At 43.6% G+C, this 20,980-nt stretch overlaps 2 protein-coding genes across 2 annotated transcripts in view; both read right to left on the bottom strand.

Moving 5' to 3' along the window:
• Positions 1 to 7,136: 7,136 nt before the first annotated feature.
• On the bottom strand, positions 7,137 to 14,981 carry LOC115112503 (leucine-rich repeat-containing protein 58-like). The gene is made up of 5 exons (XM_029639602.2): positions 14,244 to 14,981; positions 9,640 to 9,768; positions 8,519 to 8,796; positions 8,201 to 8,379; positions 7,137 to 7,794 (listed from the first exon to the last, which is right to left on the bottom strand). The coding sequence occupies exons 1-5, from the start codon at positions 14,702 to 14,704 to the stop codon at positions 7,729 to 7,731; spliced, it is 1,113 nt and encodes a 370-aa protein (XP_029495462.1). The 5' UTR covers positions 14,705 to 14,981; the 3' UTR covers positions 7,137 to 7,728.
• Positions 14,982 to 17,528: 2,547 nt separating this feature from the next.
• Positions 17,529 to 20,980, bottom strand: part of LOC115112519 (follistatin-related protein 1-like) — a 43,481-nt gene continuing 40,029 nt past the window's right edge. The window contains exons 8-11 of the mRNA XM_029639615.2: positions 19,361 to 19,473; positions 18,511 to 18,621; positions 18,281 to 18,375; positions 17,529 to 17,723 (exon numbers count right to left, since the gene is read on the bottom strand). Coding sequence (XP_029495475.1) covers positions 17,682 to 17,723; positions 18,281 to 18,375; positions 18,511 to 18,621; positions 19,361 to 19,473 — 361 coding nt within the window. The 3' untranslated portion in view covers positions 17,529 to 17,681. The remainder of the gene's footprint in view (positions 17,724 to 18,280; positions 18,376 to 18,510; positions 18,622 to 19,360; positions 19,474 to 20,980) is intronic.

The raw sequence follows: 20,980 nt of genomic DNA, 5'->3' as shown, positions 1-20,980 counted from the left end.
ACTCAGGAGACTGAAAAGATTTGGCATAGGTCCTCCAATCCTCAAAAGGTTCTACAGCTGCACCATCGAGAGCATCCTGACGGGTTGCATCACCGCCTGGTAAGGCAGTTGTTCGGCCTCCGACCTCAAAGCACTACAGAGGGTAGTGTGTACGGCCCAGTACATCACCGGGGCCAAGCTTACTGCCATCCCGGACCTCTATTCCAGGCGATGTCAGAGGAAGGCCCTACAAATTGTCAAAGACTCCAGCCACCCTAGTCATAGACAACAGTCTATGTTCTCTCTGCTACTGCATGGCAAGTGACACCGGACCGACAAGTCTAGGTCCAAAAGGCTCCTACATAGCCTCTTCCTCCAATCCATAAGACTCCTGAACAGCTAATCAAATGGCTACCCAGACTATTTGCATTGCCTACCCCCCCCCTCCCCCAGAATGCTGCTGCTACTCTCTGTTGTTATCTATTTATAGTCACTTAAATAACTCTCCCTACATGCACATATTACCTCGATTACCTTGACACCGGTGCCCCCGCACATTGACTCTGTACCAGTACCCCCTGAATATAGCCTCCACATTGACTCTGTACCAGTACCCCCTGAATATAGCCTCCACATTGACTCTGTACCAGTACCCCCTGAATATAGCCTCCACATTGACTCTGTACCAGTACCCCCTGAATATAGCCTCCACATTGACTCTGTACCAGTACCCCCTGAATATAGCCTCCACATTGACTCTGTACCAGTACCCCCTGAATATAGCCTCCACATTGACTCTGTACCAGTACCCCCTGAATATAGCCTCCACATTGACTCTGTACCAGTACCCCCTGAACATAGCCCCGCTATTGTGATTTACTGCTGCTCAAGTTCATAACTGTGCACTTTCCTCAAACAATAGCATGGTATACTTTCATTGTAATAGCTACTGTACACTGGACAGTTAGATTAACAAGAATTTAGTCTTTCTGCCCATATCAGACATGTCTATGTCCTGGGATTTTTGTTTTGTTTCTTACAACCTCATGCTAATCACATTAGCCTACGTTAGCTCAACCGTCCCGTGGACGGGACACTGATCCTTTTTTAGGTATTTCCTTAAGGGCTTGTAAGCAAGCATTTCACTGTAGGGTCTACCTACACCTGTTGTATTCTGTGCATAAAATTTGATTTGATAATATTACATTGGAAATGTCTTTATTATTTGGGAACTTTTGTGAGTGCAATGTTTACTGTTCATATTAAATTTTTTGTTTCACTTTTGTTTATTATCTATTTCGCTTGCTTTGGCAATGTAAACATTGCCAATTAAGCCCATTAAATTGAATTTAATTGAGAGAGACAAGGTTTATCTTCAACCACATACAAAGCCTGCCATCCAAGATGACCCATATCACCCAAAAGTCTCTCTCTCCCTCTCTATCTCTCTCTGACACACACGGACACACACAGTTTCCTTCTATTGCCTTCCTCCCTGCAGTGCTAGGTGTGTGGTCATTGTCAGGAGGACTGTAAACATATTGGTAGCCTGGGCAGATCCCCAGCTATCTGAGGGACCATCACGCCTATTTAAACTGATATGACCTGTGTGTGTGTGTGTGTGTGTGTGTGTGTGTGTGTGTGTGTGTGTGTGTGTGTGTGTGACAGAAAGCAGTTAGAGTGATATTGTGAGATCCCAGCTTTAAGAGGAACCGGTGACATCTGGTCAGATCAGAACATCCTGTGTTCCTGTTATCCTGTGTTCCTGTTATCCAGTGTTCTTGTTATCCTGTGTTCCTGTTATCCAGTGTTCCTGTTATCATGTGTTCCTGTTATCCTGTGTTCCTGTTATCCTGTGTTCCTGTTACCCTGTGTTCCTGTTATCCAGTGTTCATGTTATCCTGTGTTCCTGTTATCCTGTGTTCCTGTTATCCTGTGTTCCTGTTATCCAGTGTACCTGTTATCCAGTGTTCCTGCTATCCTTTGTTGCTGTTATCCAGTGTTCATGTTATCCTGTGTTCCTGTTATCCAGTGTTCCTGTTACCCTGTGTTCCTCTTATCCTGTGTTCCTGTTATCCAGTGTTCCTGTTATCCTGTGTTCCTGTTATCCATTGTTCCTGTTATCCTGTGTTCCTGTTATCCATTGTTCCTGTTATCCTGTGTTCCTGTTATCCATTGTTCCTGTTATCATGTGTTCCTGTTATCCTGTGTTCCTGTTATCCTGTGTTGCTCAAATAACACATCTATTGTGTCTGTCCAGTAGGACAGTAGGTGGAGCTGTTCACTGACATCAATGACTCCTTACTGCCGCCCCTGTTTTCAGGGAAATGTCTTTATACTGTACATGCTGACCTGACCATCGGGCATCTAACATGGGACTGTTGACGCTAGTGGACCATCTAATAGTGACACCTCTACTAATGGAGGGTCACGTGGTTGCTGCTTACCATGCACTTAACAGACAAGCTGCAACATGATCTCATCAACTCTGCATGACTAATTCCTGGCCAAGTTATCCAACAAATTCCTGAGGGTGGATCCTTCATCAACTCTGCATTACTGTGATGCATGGCCAAGTTATCCAACAAATTCCTGAGGGTGGATCCTTCATCAACTCTGCATTACTGTGATGCATGGCCAAGTTATCCAACAAATTCCTGAGGGTGGACCATTCATCAACTGGACACATAATGATGAAATGCAGACGTGCGGTAGGCGAATCCTAACACAAACAGACAAAAACCTCTGAGATCAATGTCTTGACCTCAACACTCAGATCAACTATCGCAACGTCAGTCCCCCCATTGAAGCTCACTAGTGATGAAGTCATCTCTGTTTCAGTCATTGTTTAGAGATCACTATCGGATTCCCCCAAGATCAGGTTGATGGTGGGTTGTTCCATAAAAGCAGGTTGATTGCACCAATACTCGGGTTACCAGGAGTTTAAATATTTTATAGAGAAACAGCACCAGAGCAGTTTGGGACAGCTTGAGTTAATGGAAAACTCCACCTAAAACTCCACTACATGGCCAAATGTATGTGGACACCTGCTTGTCGAACATGTCATTCCAAAATCATGGGCATTAATATGGAGTTGGTCCACTATTTGCTGCTATAACAGCCTCCACTCTTCTGGGAAGGTTTTCAACTAGATGTCGGAACATAGCTGCACGGACTTGCTTCCATTCAGCCACAAGAGCATTAGTGAGGTTGGGCACTGATGTTGGGCGATTAGGCTTGGCTCGCAGTCGGCATTCCAATTCACCAAAGGTGTTCGATGGGGTTGAGGTCAGGGCTCTGTGCAGGCCAATGAAGTTCTTCCACAACGATCTCGACAAATCATTTCTATATGGACCTCGCTTTGTGCACAGGGGCATTGTCATGCTGAAACAGGAAAGGGCCTTCCCCAAACTGTTGCCACAAAGTTGGAAGCACAGAGTTATCTAGAATGTGATTGTATGCTGTAGCATTAAGATTTCCCTTCGGCCTCCTGAGTGGCACTGCATCGCAATGCTAGCTGTGCGACTAGAAAACCTGGTTCAAGTCCAGGCTCTGTTGCAGCCGGCTGCAACCGGGAGAACCATGTGGCGGCGCACAATTGGCCTAGCGTCGTCTGGGTTAGAGGAGCGTTTGGTAGCAGGGATGTTCTTGTCCCATCGCGCTCTCGACCTTCGCCTCTCCCGAGTCTGTACGGGAGTTGCAGTGATGGGACAGGACTGTAACTAGCAATTGGATACCACGAAATTGGGGAGAAAAAGGGGTAAAAAAATATAAATAAATGTCTCTTCACTGGAGCGAAGAGGCCTAGCACAAACTATGAAAAACAGCCCCAGACCATTATTCCTCCTCCAACACTATGCATTCGGGCAGGTAGGGTTCACCTGGCATCCGCCAAACCCAGATTCGGCTGTCATTCTGTGATCTTGTGTGGACTACCATTTCACAGCTGAGCCGTTGTTGCTCCTAGACGTTTCCACTTCACAATAACAGCACTTACAGTTGACCGGGGCAGCTCTAGCAGGGCAGAAATTTTACAAACTGACTTGTTGGAAAGGTGGCATCCTATGACGGTGCCATGTTGAGAGTCACTGAGCTCTTCAGTACGGGCCATTCTACTGCCAAAGTTTGACTATGGCTGTGTGCTCAATTTTATACACCTGTCAGCAACGGGTGTGGCTGAAATAGGCAAATCCACTAATTTGAAGGGGTGTCCACATACTTTTATATATATAGTGTATTTTTTGGTATTTGTTTCAATATATTTCCTTTACTTCAAAATACAGAAATATTTCCTGTATGATGCATTTTGGATCATATGATGCTTCGTTTTCCATCATATAATGCAAAATGAATCATACGGGGATGATTTCTGTATTTTAAAACTTGATTTTCTTTTAAGGAGGAGCAGGTGGATGGGAGGAGTATGAGAGGGAGGGTTGATGGGTATGAGAGGGAGGGGAGGGTGGGTGGGGACGAGATAATAATGTTATTGGAGAGCAGTGAGAGATTGAACTTGACTAAAAATATCATGAGAAAATTAGAAACACTGTTCTTGGAGAAACTCCCTGTGCTTGGAGAAACTCCCTGTGCTTGGAGAAACTCCCCGTGCTTGGAGAAACTCCCCGTGCTTGGAGAAACTCCCTGTCCTTGGAGAAACTCCCCGTGCTTGGAGAAACTCCCTGTCCTTGGAGAAACTCCCCGTGCTTGGAGAAACTCCCTGTTCTTGGAGAAACTCCCCGTGCTTGGAGAAACTCCCCGTGCTTGGAGAAACTCCCCGTGCTTGGAGAAACTCCCTGTCCTTGGAGAAACTCCCTATCCTTGGAGAAACTCCCCGTGCTTGGAGAAACTCCCCGTCCTTGGAGAAACTCCCCGTCCTTGGAGAAACTCCCCGTGCTTGGAGAAACTCCCCGTCCTTGGAGAAACTCCCTGTGCTTGCAGTCTCTGTAACTGTTCTAAAACACAACAACTTCTCATTACATTGAATGTAAACTGAACTGAACTACTGTATATGAATGGGCCAAAGACAAAATAAAGTGAGAAAAGATAGTGCTAAATTCTTTGTTTTTGTGATTTGAAATCCTGAGGCCCATTTCCTGCCATATCATAAACCCTTTCCTGTGCTGCATTGATTCCAGAGTGCGCCAGGTTTCCACTGAGTTCCACTCTCTATTCCTAATCCACCGCCTTTGATAGGCGGAAATGGATTGTTCTTCAGAATGTGGCATCACATACTTCCACCAACCACCTCTCCACTCCAGCCCCGCCCTGACCTTCCCCAAACAGGGATCATGACCATTCCCTGTGGCATGTCCAGATCTGCCTGATAATGTACGCTTCCTGTTTGCAACCCAAATCTGTCTCTGGAACACTGAAACCCTTCCATGCTTTGCCAGGTTCCTAGATGACCTGCACTCTGTTGTGTATATTATTCCTTGATGCTGTAACTGAATTGCCTCCACTAAAGGGGCAATTGAGGCCTCTCTCGCAGTGGGCTTCTGGCCACATGAAGGGGACACACAGATCCAGAAGGCCCAACGTGACTCATATCAAACAGAGAGGCAGATAGAGCCAGAGGTGATTGGAGAGAGGTTATAATAAATTACAACAGCATGGAGAGGTTTGAGAGGTGCTGGAAAAGACATAAGGAGAGAGAAAAGATGGATTAGGAGAGAGGAGTAGAACAAGAAGTTTGCAGGCAGAAGCAACAAGAGAGAAAGGTGGGAGGATAAAGGAGTGCAGACAGAAGTGAGATGAGGGGTGTGATCTTAGATGTTTTTCTATGATTTATTCATCACCATGGTGATCTAACATGGTTACATAACAGTGGACAATCACACCCCTCCCTCCTCGTGCCATCATCACCACCTCCCCTCCCCCAGGAAACCCGGAGGCGGCAGATTAGCAGTCCCCTGCTAATCCCAGGACAATTGTCCAATTGTCAGGGTCTGGAGTGTGCACGTGTGTGTGTTTGTGAGTGGGCATGCGTGTGTTTGTGCATATGCACAGACATGAAGTTCATCACGTGTGAGGTCAGGAATGTTCGTCAGTTGAGGCACACGCAGCCAAGTCATAGTGTTGAGGGTGAGCTGATTTGAATGAATGGTGTAGTAAAGGCGATGAGGCTTACAGTATCAAAATCTGCCTTGTCAAACCACTGTTCTTTAACCCACAGATCACCTCTACTGTGCATTGTAGACTCTATAGGGCAGAGCAAAACCCTTAATGTCAGACATCAGATGGAAGTAGCCTGCATACAGTACTATATGTGTACACACAATCTGTCTTTACCTTCAGCAGGCAGTTCAGTTGTCCAGAGTATCGGTACTCTGTGGATCTTGGGTCTTTCCCTTCCATTTACTGCTGACAGACAAGAGTCGTCGCAACTGTGCTGATGGAAGAGATCCAACTCGTCCCAAGCTCTTAGTTATGCTCTGAATTCTGAGTTCAAGATTTAGACTACCCTGTTTCGTTTTCAAAGTATCAGAGTTGTGACTTGTGATCTGTGAGTGTCCACTCCTGACCTGTGTTGACTGGTGACAGAGTGCTCATCTCCTCTCCTTGTTTAATTCACTCTGGCTGTTTCGTCATGGCCGCTTCAGCGTCTGTCTCGGATTGCAGCTGACACACACACAAGCGCGCACACACACTGACATAGGAAATAGATGTAACAGCTCCACACACACACCTGGCTGATGTAACATACAGTAGGTAGGCTGCTCTGAAATACCTGATGTTGGGAGAAGGAATCATGGGGGTGGAGAACATCTCAAATACATCACACTCATATCCAGCAGATACTGAGAGCACTCGGAGCACAACCCTGTCAGCACATCAGCTTCTCACAGTGAAATGAGTGTCAGAGAGAACAGATAAAGGGGGTCAGAGTTCAAGCGATCCCAGGCCTGAATGAGGAGGGCAGGACAGACAGACACAGAACTTTGAGCTCTCTGAACACTTGTGGTTGAACAAACAAAACTATTTGGAATGACAGGCTCACTGATTCTTCTTCCACACAGTTTAGTCTACATAGCAAACAATGACGTCAGGAGAAGGAGAAGTCATTATTGCTTCAGCAGATACGGGATGTGGACTATAAGCTAACTAGACAGATCAGCTGATGTTGCACATTATACCTCACCATTCAGATATCCCACACATTTTACATATTCAAATCAAACTTTATTAGTGATTTTATATACTGTACAGTCTATATTAAAGGGGAAAAGTGCACATACTTTAGTACAGATCGTCAACCTGTATGAGTACTATATTATATTCCATAAGTCATCTTCAATAAAAGCACTGTATTAGTGTGAGCCAATGTGTGTCAGACAGTGGAATGATGGATTTGTATAAGCGCAGTACAGGCTACAAAAGAAATATGATTTTTTCACATTGGTTTAGGATCACGAATAGAAAATCACTTCCAGGAAACAAAAGACAAACTCAAATGGTGAATTGTCACATATTTCAGGGTTCAAAAAGTAGTTTTTTTGTTGCTGTTCCTTCCATTTAATTTCACTTCTTCATAGTATTGTAACAATAGACCAGCATTTTTAGTCTTAATAATGTCTTAAAGGCCAACTACTGTAGTACCTGTTCACCTTGAACATGTACCTTCTGGGGACATTGTGTAAATGTTCCCACACAGATCAAAATACATCTAGAACAGTCTATATTTAGAGAAAACCCAGGGCTGGAAATATCAACTTTCATTGCATCTTGTCAGATAAGTTAGGTCTTCTCCTTTCACAGTAAATGTGTGTATTGTGCTGTGAGGTGTCCATACACACTCTGCCAACCTAGATCGACTTCCTGTGTGTGAGAGAAAACAAAGCTTTCACAGAGTACTGGGTCACACACTTTTCCGGCACTTGGAAATCTCACATTGTTCATATCCTGATTCTTAGGAAAGGCGTGATGGTGTTTGAAAATCATGAAAACCCCTTTCAATGGCTAACATAGCGAGTTGGCAATAGTTCTGTTTTCTACTGCCCTCCTATGCTTATCCAGGAGATCCCTCACAATTTGTCCCCCAATTTTAGATTGCTACTGACAGTCAATAGGTTCCCGGGGACACACACCTCTAAAGACATCTCTCATATCTGTGGTTGTGTCGGAGTCTAGCGTCACACACACGAGAGACCAGAGGGGTCAGATTTCATTCCTTTATCATGGTTACGACCAGAGGACTCTCCACTTCCTGCTATCCCAGCAGTACCTTCTGCAGGCGGTCAGCGGGCACGCTGATCTCATCCTCTGACTCTGCGTCACTCTGGGGGTTGGAGCTGCAGGGTGAGGTGCATTCTGGGGAGCACAGGTAGTGCATGAGGGGCAGCCGGTACTTCCCACAGAAGTCCACAAACTTGATGTGGCGCACGCATGAGTCAAAGTACACACCTGTGGAGAGAGAAAGCAGAAAGATAGAATAAGTACACTAAAAATAGGACACATAATACATTACATACAGACAAGACAAGACAAAGACAGGTACAGAAATACAGACAGTCCAATGAGAAGCTAGTTGTAGTAAACGTACCGGCACACTTAGGATTGGGGCACTTGCTGGCCAGGTCTAGGTAGTGCAGCAGGTGGCAGGGCATGTCGCAGGGAGAGTATGGAACGTTCCGGCTCTTGATGGTACGTCCCGCCAGCTCCAGCAGCGACGGAGGGTCATACGTCATTTCCTTGACGAAGCGCACAACTAGGGGGTTGCCACGGAGACTGAGCTCCTGCAGGTGGACCAGGCTGAGAATCTCCCGGGGCAGGTAGGTCAGCAGGTTGTTATGGAGACTGAGGGAACGCAGGGAGTGGAGCCTGAGGGGAGAGAGGGGGCATGGTCATTGTTATGAGTATTATAGACAAAAATCTAGACTTTGTTTAGGTTATGATAGTCCACGATGGATGTGGTTCTGTTAACCAGTTGAGTTGTTGTGGAGGTATGCTTTGAATATGGTTGGGTTATCACAGTCTTGTGGCAGTATTATTGTGTTAGAGTTATATTACAGTTGTGTTGTGGTTAACTGGTGAGCTGTGGCAGTATGCGCCAGATAGGGTTAGTGTTATGGTTACCTGGTGAGCTGTGGCAGTATGCGCCAGATAGGGTTAGTGTTATGGTTACCTGGTGAGCTGTGGCAGTATGCGCCAGATAGGGTTAGTGTTATGGTTACCTGGTGAGCTGTGGCAGTATGCGCCAGATAGGGTTAGTGTTATGGTTACCTGGTGAGCTGTGGCAGTATGCGCCAGATAGGGTTAGTGTTATGGTTACCTGGTGAGCTGTGGCAGTATGCGCCAGATAGGGTTAGTGTTATGGTTACCTGGTGAGCTGTGGCAGTATGCGCCAGATAGGGTTAGTGTTATGGTTACCTGGTGAGCTGTGGCAGTATGCGCCAGATAGGGTTAGTGTTATGGTTACCTGGTGAGCTGTGGCAGTATGCGCCAGATAGGGTTAGTGGTATGGTTACCTGGTGAGCTGTGGCAGTATGCGCCAGATAGGGTTAGTGTTATGGTTAACTGGTGAGCTGTGGCAGTATGCGCCAGATAGGGTTAGTGTTATGGTTACCTGGTGAGCTGTGGCAGTATGCGCCAGATAGGGTTAGTGTTATGGTTAACTGGTGAGCTGTGGCAGTATGCGCCAGATAGGGTTAGTGTTATGGTTACCTGGTGAGCTGCGGGGGTACACCCTGGATGCGGTTGTCACACAGGACCAGGTAGCTGAGGTAGGGCAGGTTGGCCAGCTCAGGAGGAATAGACGTGATCAGGTTACCACCCAAATACAGAAGCTCCAGACTGACAGAGAGGTTTAAATATGTTTAGCATCATATCAAGTGACAATTAACATGACAATAACAAGTACAGCATGAACCCAGATGGTCTTTGGGACATCAAAAACACCATAACATACTGTTTACTGGGCAGTCCTAAGTGCATATGTGGCTAGCCATGTTTTGACACATCAGTACTACATTGGGGTCCCCACATGTTGACATAGATGCTGTATGTGATAGCGATGTGTTAACAGAGTGAGTGAAAGGCATCAAAGGGCTCGAGCAGTGGAGCTGCTGAACAAACAGTTTGAAAGGGAAGACACTAGAGACACACACTGTACACATACCACAGAGAAGTGCCGGAATTTCTAGCTCAGTCTTTAGCCTGCATGGGTTTACTCTGACTTGCGTAGGGGCCGCCAGAGGTAGAGAGTCCAAAACATTCTCTCATGGCTAGAGTGAAGTTTAGGTCGAGTGTAATCAAATGTCTGCTGCTTAGCCTACACCACAACCATGTGGGGTAGTCCCATACAAAACAGATGACCGACTGAGGCAGTTCGAAAAAGATCAGATAAATGTATTATCCACAAATCTCAAAACAGAAATGTACACATTCAAGTGTTCATCACATTATCACATTCCCTCTGAAAGGAAGAACGAGTGAAAGGACAGCTGGACACTGGGAAAATGGAGAGAGAGAGAGAGAGGGGAACAGAGGGAGCAGCAGGCAAAGAGAAACAGGGAGTGAAAGGGAGATGCAGGGAGTGATCCGTCAGCAGAAATGATGACCGCAGCAACTGGGACAGAGGAGGCCATTCTGTGTCCTTGGCGCATAATGGCCTCCTCTGTACAGTTACCCACACGGGCGGGTGGGGCCCCTGGAGTTCTGTTTCTGGGTAACAATTAAATAACTGATTATTTTCGATTAAAATGATCAGAAATGGGCCTCCCGAGTGGCATAGAGGTCTAAGGCACTGCATCACTAGAGACCTGGGGTTACAGCAGAGACATTCAATCCCATCCTGGATCAAGAACCCTGTTGCCTAAATTGTTATGCGCACCCCTCAAAAAATATGAATGAGTATTTTTATAGTGCCCCCTGTGTGCACTTCTGGTAATACAGTATTCCCCAGCACGGTACACAAACGGTATGAAAATCTGGATACTGTCCACCCTTATTTGAAACTCTTTCTTATTGGTCTATTAACAAAATATACCACATGGTGACATCACCATGGAAGGTCACCATGGAAGGCCAAAATTCCAACCCACCAAAATTGGCTGAGATTTCAGGCAGTCCTTTCAAAAAGCTCTTACAATAAAAAGGGCATTAACATAATTTTCACAAGTTTACAGTAGTATTCCAACCTTAGTGTCAAATCGCATTTGAACTTTTTTTCTTTTAAATATACATTTTGTATGTACTGGGCCTTTTTCTTCTCAAGTGGGGATACACCTTCAACTTTCAAAGCAGTATAACGTTCTCCAACTACAGAGTATAATATACCATTTTGAAGCAGAGTCCACTTTTTCCTTTGTAGGATAAAAAACAACAATACACCTACAATATGACATCACACAAACAGCAACTACATCACATCTGCCCAGACCCTCATGCTCACACCCCACTCTCCGCCACATGGCCTCAAACTGCACCATTTTGTTTTTCTCCATCGCCCAAGCACTTTCAGCATTTAGATAATGATGCATGACCTTTCCATTGTGTTAAAGGAGGATTGGTTGATTTCCAGTGTTAAAGTAAACAAATCTTTCAAGATGATTAACAAGAAGAAGTATCTTACTGCATCGTCATATGCCATGGCTTGAAATTTGAAGACGAATAGTTCTGACAGCCACATTTAACTCCACCCATACCTCTTGGACTTCAGACCATTCCCAGAAGGCATGGATTACAGAGTCATTGTAGTTGTACACGTTGTGCTGTGGAATTTGGGAATTTTGGCAATTGTATAATAAATTCTAGTTCATACTGGAATAAGCATACATTTTCATTAATTCATTTAGTTAATTATGTTCCAACATTCTCGCCATCTTGTGCCAATATCTTATTTTTTTAAAGTCTTGGTTCCAATAGTTTATTTTTCCTCTAAGAGACTGAATAAATGAGGCTCTCTGCAAGGTTTTGTATAGCTTACCCATTATTGGAATATACTTCTGCCTCAAATAAGATTCCCTCAAGTTTGCTCTAATGTCCAAAATATCTCAAATTGAAATTATGATATAAAACCTGTAATTTAATTCCATTGTTATAGTATTCATAACTATGAAGTTGTTAATGTTCTTTGCTTTATCCTTCGAAAATAGACACAAAGGATTCTGGGTATGAACATGCTCATCTTCAATATGTACCCATTGTTCCTCTTCAGTGTATTTAACTACATGTCCCAAGTAACAGCCCTGGGTGGTGAGTTGATACAAGTCCAAGTCTAGAAGGTTAAAACCACCCTCAGGTGTAGAATAAAAAGGAAAGTTTTACATCTTCCTATGAGTTTTATTTGCCCATATAAAAAGTATGTTATGTCACTAAAAAGCAATGATCAAATCAGTTGATGACAGTCAGCCAATAGGGTCAGGGTTAGTGAACTATTAACGCCAATCAGGATCTATTGCAGCTGAAGTCAAAGTACTTACACACTTATCTTTGGTTAGTCTATAAATAGGCTACTGTTTAATACCGCTTGAGATGACCCACATCCCAGTTCCACTGATCTGACTTCACAATGCCTTCTCTTTTATCATGTTAATTGGCTATATAGTCAGATCCTAAACTGTGCCCACTGATATCAGAAGAATGTGACCTGTATGGGGGCTGGGGTAGATAGAAGAATGAATTGATCTTCAGTAGGTCACTGTGCCCTGTGCTAAGATACCACTTGTCTCAGGGTAAACACATGACATCAGAAATACAGACTGTTTGCAGATAATTGTTTTTTACTATCCTGGGAAAACACTGCTCTTGCAGTTTATACAAACTTGGCATTTTTTCACAGATTAAACCACGAGAGGCTTGAATGTGTGTCTCATGACATCTCTGCATACATGTGTGACTTGACTATGTGGAAGTGAGTGTGTGTGTAATTGATGAGTAAGAGTTAGTCATCCCAGAGGCTGTTACGGTGTATACTGCGCAATGTGTACCCCACCACATGAACCATATTAATGTCCTCCTCTGAGCAACTTAGGCAGTCAGTCATGCCCCAACCCTAGCCAGAATAGATCCTGACCCTACGCTTGATAACAGTGGGGTCGGACAGGCTTCCTGTTTAGATTAAGACACTGCGGAGCTGGTATGAGATATGGTTCAGAAAACGTACCACAATCCAGGGATAAGAAATGTGTTGTATTCCAAGTTCCCATTAGGAGAGAGAAGAATTGACGGCTTGTTTTTTGTAAAGGTAAGCATCCATGGAATTAGGCTACAAGACAGCACAGCACAGCTTGCTCCCACCTCTCTGCATTGATGTAACGGCATCACTTAAGCCTTCACAACAACCCAAACTCCCAGCAGCAATGGCAGTTGAAATGGCCTGTACCCACTGAACTCACTCGTCGCGGTAAACCTTATCACACTAGGCCTAAGCTGGTCATTGTGATAGTTAGCAAAAGTGTCAACTGCCTGATACTATGTGAAAGGTTGTGATGCAATCACTGTGGAACGATAGTAACTTGTTACTACAGCCACAAAATCTTAAAACCAGCCTATTTTAAAATGTTTGAATTTAAACCTAACCCTAAACTTAGCCACACTGCTAACTTTATGCATAACCCAAACCTTAAATTAAGCAACAAAAAAGCAGCAAGTTTGGTTTTCCTGAACTTTTATGATCGCAGTCACAATTGGCTATGGGCCTATCTAGTGGAAACCACGGTGAACTGCTACATTGTAACAAGCTAATGCGACAACGCTGTAGCTATATAGTGATGGGCATTCAACGGTTTCCGTGAGCCGGCTCATTAGGCTCCATTCACGTAGAAGAGCCGGTTCATTTGGCTCCGTTCACGTAAAAGAGCCGGTTCATTTGGCTCCCAGACGGCTCTTTGTTCAAAATGCTTAAATCAACCTGGAATCACGAAACAAATGCAAATCGCCAATGTAAAGCCAAGTAGGCTACCATTATGTCAGATTGTGAAATTCGCGTTGAAATTAAATGTTTAACTGGCCACACTGTTAGATCGCCTGAAAAGAAAGTTGCCCCCTAAAAATGCACTGAAAAAAAACAACAATCTGCGTGGACCAGACTCACGCGCTCTCCCCACTATTTGTTTCACCCTCTAGATACTTATTTTGAAACTTTGCAGAAAAACGTTTTGACCTCAAAACGGAGTATGCAACTCGGCGAGTCAAATGGACAGCTCTTTCACTAATACGATTCGGTCCTCGACGTTCAACATGAAGATCCGTTCGTTTGCGAACGACCCATCATTTCCTTTAGCAGCTGGCGAGGCCGTGCACGTCAAGTTATGTAGTCTACATACCTGGTTAAGTTTTCTATTTCTGCAGGAATACTTTGTAATCGGTTTCCCCCAAGGGAAAGTGATTGTAGCCGCTGCAACTTCAGGAACTGCGCTGGCATCTCCTCAAATCGATTGCCACTTAGATTCAACACCTCCAACGGCAAAGATCCAAACTCCTTAGGCAGCGAGAATTCGTCCAGACGGTTGTTCTTGGATATTAGTGTTCTGAGCTTGGTTAACCGAGTAATGTCTTCACAGATGACCGATAGTCCGTTGTTGCTAATGTCCAGAAACTCGAGGTTGGAGAACATGCAAACTGATCCGGACAGCGAGGCCAATCGATTGAAGCTTAGATACAACTGCTTGGTGTCCCTCTTTTGCTCCTCGCTGATATTGACCAAGCTCAAACTGTTCAAATTCCGACGCGACAGGTCTAAAACACCCTCACAATGACCGTTTGCGGCTCCTTCATGCAAATCCATTTCGCAGTGTAGGCTACTGTTCAATATTCTGAACAACGTGGGGTTGCAAACTCTTTATGGGAGTCCAATGGCCCCGAGTTTCCGTCTGTTTCAAATCAATATTCCTTGAAATAGCCGAACGGTGGCGACCCACATTGTCGCTAAGAATGTATTCCCAAGCAGTGGGCTACAACTGCATCTGACAGAAAATAAATCAACCTGTTTCGGGAAAAGATGATTGTGTAGAATAGCTCACTGTGATTTGTCAGAACCTGGCTGGTACAACAAAGCAACTGTTTAGTATATATATAGTACATGTTTCGGGGTTGGCCAGTAGTAGTTCCGCCCTAATTTAACCCTTTCATTGGTTTACATGCATTGTCTAAGTTGGATCTTATCTAGTTATAGAGTAACATCACGACGTTTGTCACCGTTTACTAGTAAACCGAATAATCGTGGTGCATAAATGTTGTAATTGGTGCATAACTAAGTAAAACTGGGAGAAAGTTGACGGTGGTAATGCACTCAATTTGCAGTCTGCTCCCTGGTCCCCTTGCCCTTGGATATTATGCAATCATCCAGTAGTATTACATTGTGCAACGCCCACGAGTGTGTAGATTAAAAAAAAAATGTGACTTGCACAACTTGGTTATAAAAGCAATCTCAAGTCACCCATATCCATCATAAAACACAATGCTGCCTAGCAGAATACAAACATATGCACTGTTTGCAATGTTAAGTGTCTTAAAAGCTATGTTCATTTTACAGCCACTGTATGGACCAGATGACTGAATGGAAGAATGAATTGATCTTCAGTAGGTCACTGTGACCTGTGCTAAGATACCACTGGCAGACTTGTCTCTGGGTAAACACATGACATCAGAAATGATCAGACTTTTAACAGATAACATTGTTTTTATTTACTATCCTGGGAACACACTGTCCTTGCACTTTATAAAAACTTGTCATTTGTTCACATATTAAACCACAAGAGGCTTGAATGTTAAGGGACTTAAAAGGTGTTCTCAAATTACAGCCACTGTATTGACCAGATGACATTGGAACACTGCCTCTTGGAGCAATATCAATGGAATGTAGGCTAGAGTTTCTGTAGAAAACCACAACAGCAACACTTCTCGTATAGACTGAGCTCTGACGCATGAATGTGATTCATTGAAGTGTCTGGATATGAAGGATCACAGACAGACAGACACACAAGCACAGGCACGCATTCACACAACACTGACAGAGACCTCACTATACGATATTATCACAATACTTAGGTGCCGATACGATATGTCCCTCAATACTCAAGAGTCTCACAATACTTTCGATTCTATATGTACTGTGATTCTATACTGAGAGCCACGAGAAAACACGTTTTGATCAGTCATTGAAATAAAACTGGTGAAATCAAATAGGCTCCTTATTGAACAAAAGATGATGGAGAACAAAGCTATGAAGGAGAAATACTGGAGTTTTTGTGCAGGTACAGCAAACTAGCTAATAATAATATTGTGAAATTTATATGATACGATATATCGCCAAAAATATCCCAATATGTATGTAACATACATTTCCTCCCCATCACTACACACATACACACTTACAAGAGGTTGAGACATTTGTAGCACTGTATGGGTTTTATTTTATTGACATACATATTCATTATAGACTCTGCATTCATTTTAGAATATAAACCTAGTTTTAACCTAGCTATTCAACTTTTAGACAAACATTTAACAAGGACTAAACCACATAGCTTCAAAATCTATACCAAAATTCTGCCAAGAATAGTCTTGCCCATTCCAATTGTGGTTTAAAGGTTGCAGGACACAAGACCTCTACAGTGTCTCTGCAGGCCTATGTTTGGGTTTTAAGGCACTGATATAACCAGAAACGATTCTCAAGATAAGTGGGACTTTTGACAAATAAAACATAACAAAACAAATATGACACACCACCACACAATTGTAGGCAGTACACACTCTCTCAAAAACACCCCTTCATTACAGACACACATTACTTCATATAAGCATGCACTCTGAGTTAGAGATGCATCTAAGCTACATTAGCTGACAGCGAGGCTAATCCTTATGACTGATCTTTGACAAGCACAGGTATAGTGTTGTTGCTGGGTCCAGAGAAATACTTTGCCTGGAGGGGTTCGTACATCAACATCCTAGTCATCGTCAGGCTTTGGTTTTTAGTTCTCTCCATGCTGTACTCAGCTCTGTGCTTGGTGCTAGTTGCTTTCATTCTACAATCTAGGCTTTAATGTTTCTAAAACAAGCACCAGAGAGAGCCGACAGAATACAGCACAGGAGCCATTGCAATCACATATGATCTCCAAATCAAACGTATAACAAATTGTACATAGAAGCAAACACATTTGCCAAAAAGCAAAGGATTCTAACTAAACGGGACAATCCACTAAGGCCTGAAACTATGCTGCTAGTCATGGAGGGAGAAGGGCATTTGTCAAGTAGTATCAAGTAGTAGTAAGACATCCCCTTCCCCTTCAATGAGACACTATCATGGTCTTGCTCAACATTTCTCTAACACATCTGGAAGGACTTTAAAGGTGATTTTATTTCCTTGATGGAGAAAGGTGTCCCAACAATTCACTCCAAACATCTCAAATGTTTCTCATCGCCAACTATTTACCGCTTGCTATTTTACAAAAAAAAAAACATAACAACAAATACTGTGTTTATAATGTATAGATAGAAAAACAATATTTAAAAAGTCAGCAGTAAAAATGGCCCCATTCCTAGTGCAGGGGTGCAGTAAAACAATAGAACATGAAGACAGTACTTAACTCAAGAAACTCCCCAAATAATACTCTTGACTGCCCTGCATCTAACACACATAAACAAAAAGCTATAATAATTAACATATGAGTAAATTCAGGAACAGCACAGGGCCTTATCAATGGAAGAAGAGTGAAGTCTTTTCTCTCTCTCTCTTTCCTTCACGCCCTCCTTCTTTAGGCATCTTAGGCCTCCTTTGTGCTGACCTTCATCTTCTCCACTGTTTCCTGTTTTTGTAAGAGAGAGAGAAAGCATATGTGGGAGGAGAGTTAAATATTGTAATGATAATAATAATTGTATGCCATGTAGCCCTAGTTAGATAGTTACAAATAAATAGCCACACTCAATACCCCATTTTACTCTACACAGTGTGGAGAATGACTGTCCCCTAGTTCCTCCTGTGTAGGGATCTCTACCGGTTCTTAACTGCAATATTGGATCACTTTTTTGTATTTGAGGACAGAGTACATGAACTCGCTGACTCTGCTATTGTGGAGAGCCAGAACTGCTCCCTCGTGAATTTAACTAAAGCAACACACACACACACACACACACACACACACACACACACACACACACACACACACACACACACACACACACACACACACACACACACACACACACACACACACACACACACACACACACACACAAGGATAGTCATCAATAAAGCACAACTCGCCCAACTGTTTATAGACAGATTCCAGAGCTACCCCATATGTCTGGGGATATTGGAGGGCGGCCCGGTCTGTCCCTTGAACTTTGACATCCCGTTGCTGACCTGGTGCTTGTTGAGCTCGGCCACACGGAGGCTCCATTCCTCCTCGGTCATCTCCTGCCCTGCCTCTCCGGTCTCCTCGACGACCGCTGTCTTATCTAAGAAAGAGATGCAAAGGAAGAAAGAATTACAGGATCAATTGGAGAGAGAGAAAGACAGGTGTTGAGTTCTTATTTGTAAGCCCAGTATGTGGTTCAGGTGACTTGTAGATGAGCCAGTGTGCCTATCCTCACCATTGCAGGTCATGGCGGTGCAGACCCAGTTGCCGCAGGCACACACACAGCGGTTACACTCCACCTGTGTCTCAGCCCCATCCTTATAGGTCTCATCCTCCAGGGCACACTCTGCAGAAGAGGGGGCACATAGATACACACCGGATCTAACAATAATGTCTGTTCAAGTGACCAGAAATGATTAAATATCCTCTGTTTTACTTGAATCGGTTTGTCTAAATAAAACATTTAGCGCAGTTGAGTAGTGCTGTAGTCCGCAGCAGAAAGAGAGCACTAGAAGGATATAGACTGTGTGTACAGTATGTTAAAGCACTCTATTATCTATGACTTTGGCTCTGGTGAGGCCCCAGGGTAGGTTCTGTGTTCCGGACTGGAATGTGTGCTGCAGCTGTGAGGGAAGTCATAGGGCTCTCTCCCAGAACCACTCTTCCTATCACACTGAACTTTCCCCTACATCATTAATGCACAACTTCTGATCAACTTAGTACAGTACAAAATACCAAAGAAAAAATACAGATACAGTTGTCTGTAAATAAATCACATTGAGATGTTTTTGTTGCAGTGAATTTCAAGTATGTTAGGGTGAGTTACAGTGGATTTGCCTATGGTTGTGGTGAATTAATTTGCTATTTTGATTAACATATGTACATCCCATGCACTGTAAACACATACTGCATGCTGACTGCATGTGTCTAAGAGGTTGATATAGAGGTATTTGTGTAATGAACTGAGAGAAAAAAACATGTGTGGTGTCAGCAGTGGTGTGCAGTGTTGTGCAGTGGTGTGCAGTGTTGTGCAGTGTTGTCATCATAGAGTCATTGAGTCAACGGTCATGTGTCTGGGAGCTCACTCTTCTCAGGTGGGTTGAAGCCGGGCTTCAGGCAGTTGAGGAACTCATCGAAGCTCAGCTTCCAGTCAGTGTTCTCATCGGACATCTCGATCAGGGCGTCCACACATAGGCTCCTGGGAAGAGCAGAGAGAAACACACACACAGGTTCACATTCACTGCCTGTACTCATAACTAAGTACAGTGCATTCGGAAATTATTCAGACCCCTTGACTTTTTCCACATTTTGTTACGTTACAGCCATATTCTAAAATTGATTAAATACATTTTTCCCCTCATTAATCTACATACAATACCCCATAATATCAAAGGCAAAAACAGTTTAGATTTTTTTTGCAAATAAATAAATAGAAATACCTTATTTACATAAGTATTCAGACCCTTTGCTGTGAGACTCGAAATTGAGCTCAGGTGCATCCTGTTTCTATTGATCATGAGATCTTTCTACACCTTGATTGGAGTCTACCTGTGGTAAATTCAATTGATTGGGCATGATTTGGAAAGGCACACACCTGTCTATATAAGGTCCCACAGTTGACAGTACATGTCAGAGCAAACACCAAGCCATCGGGTCATAGGAATTGTCCGTAGAGCTCCGAGACAGGATTGTGTCGAGGCACAATCTGGGGATCTGGGGAAGGGTATCAATCAAAAATATTCTGCAGTATTGAAGATCCCCAAGAACACAGTGGCCTCCATCATTCTTAAATGGAAGAAGTTTAGAACTACTAAGACTCTTCCTAGAGCTGGCCGCCCGGCCAAACTGAGAAATCAGAAGGGCCTTAGTCAGGGAGGTGACCAAGAGCCCGATGGTCACTCTGACAGAGCTCCAGAGTTCTTCTGTGGAGATGGGATAACCTTCCAGAAGGACAACCATCTCTGCATTACTCCACCAATCAGGCATTTATGGTAGATTGGCCAGACGGAAGCCCCTCCTCAGTAAAAGGCACATAACAGCCTGCTTGGAGTTTGCCAAAAGGCATCTAAAGGACTCTCAGACCATGAGAAACAAGATTTTCTGGTCTGATGAAACTAAGATTGAACTTAGTGACTGAATGCCAGGAGTCACATCTGGAGGAAACCTGGCACCATCCCTACGGTGAATCATGGTGGTGGCAGTATCATGAGACTAATCAGGACTAATCAGGATCGAGGGAAACATGAACGGAGCACAGTTCAGTGAGATCCTTGATGAAAACCCACTCCAGAGTGCACATGACTTCAGACTGGGGCGAAGGTTCTGAATAGTATGTAAATGTGATATTTCAGTGTTTTTTATTATATAAATTAGCTAAAAAACATTTTTTTAAATCACATTTTTCTTTGTCTTTATGGGGCATTGTGTGTAGATTGATGAGGGGAAAAAACTATTTAATCAATTTTAGAATAAGGCTTTAACATGACAAAATGTGGAAAAATTCAAGGGGTCTGAATATGTTGCGAATGCTCTGTATAGCTGTTGAGATGGTTATTGGGCATAGTGTCTGACTGTGCTGGGTGTCTGATAAAGTGAAGTTAATGGAATCTTTTGCCCACATAATATTATTTTCAATGCTTCATTTGTAGGACCAAGAGTTTTTCCCGGTCAAGTCACATGCCCTGTAAAAACTCAGGGCCCGACTC

Source organism: Oncorhynchus nerka, linkage group LG3, assembly GCF_034236695.1.
Source record: "Oncorhynchus nerka isolate Pitt River linkage group LG3, Oner_Uvic_2.0, whole genome shotgun sequence".
Taxonomy (NCBI): Eukaryota; Metazoa; Chordata; class Actinopteri; order Salmoniformes; family Salmonidae; genus Oncorhynchus; species Oncorhynchus nerka.
This window is presented reverse-complemented; position numbering and strand designations above follow the sequence as displayed.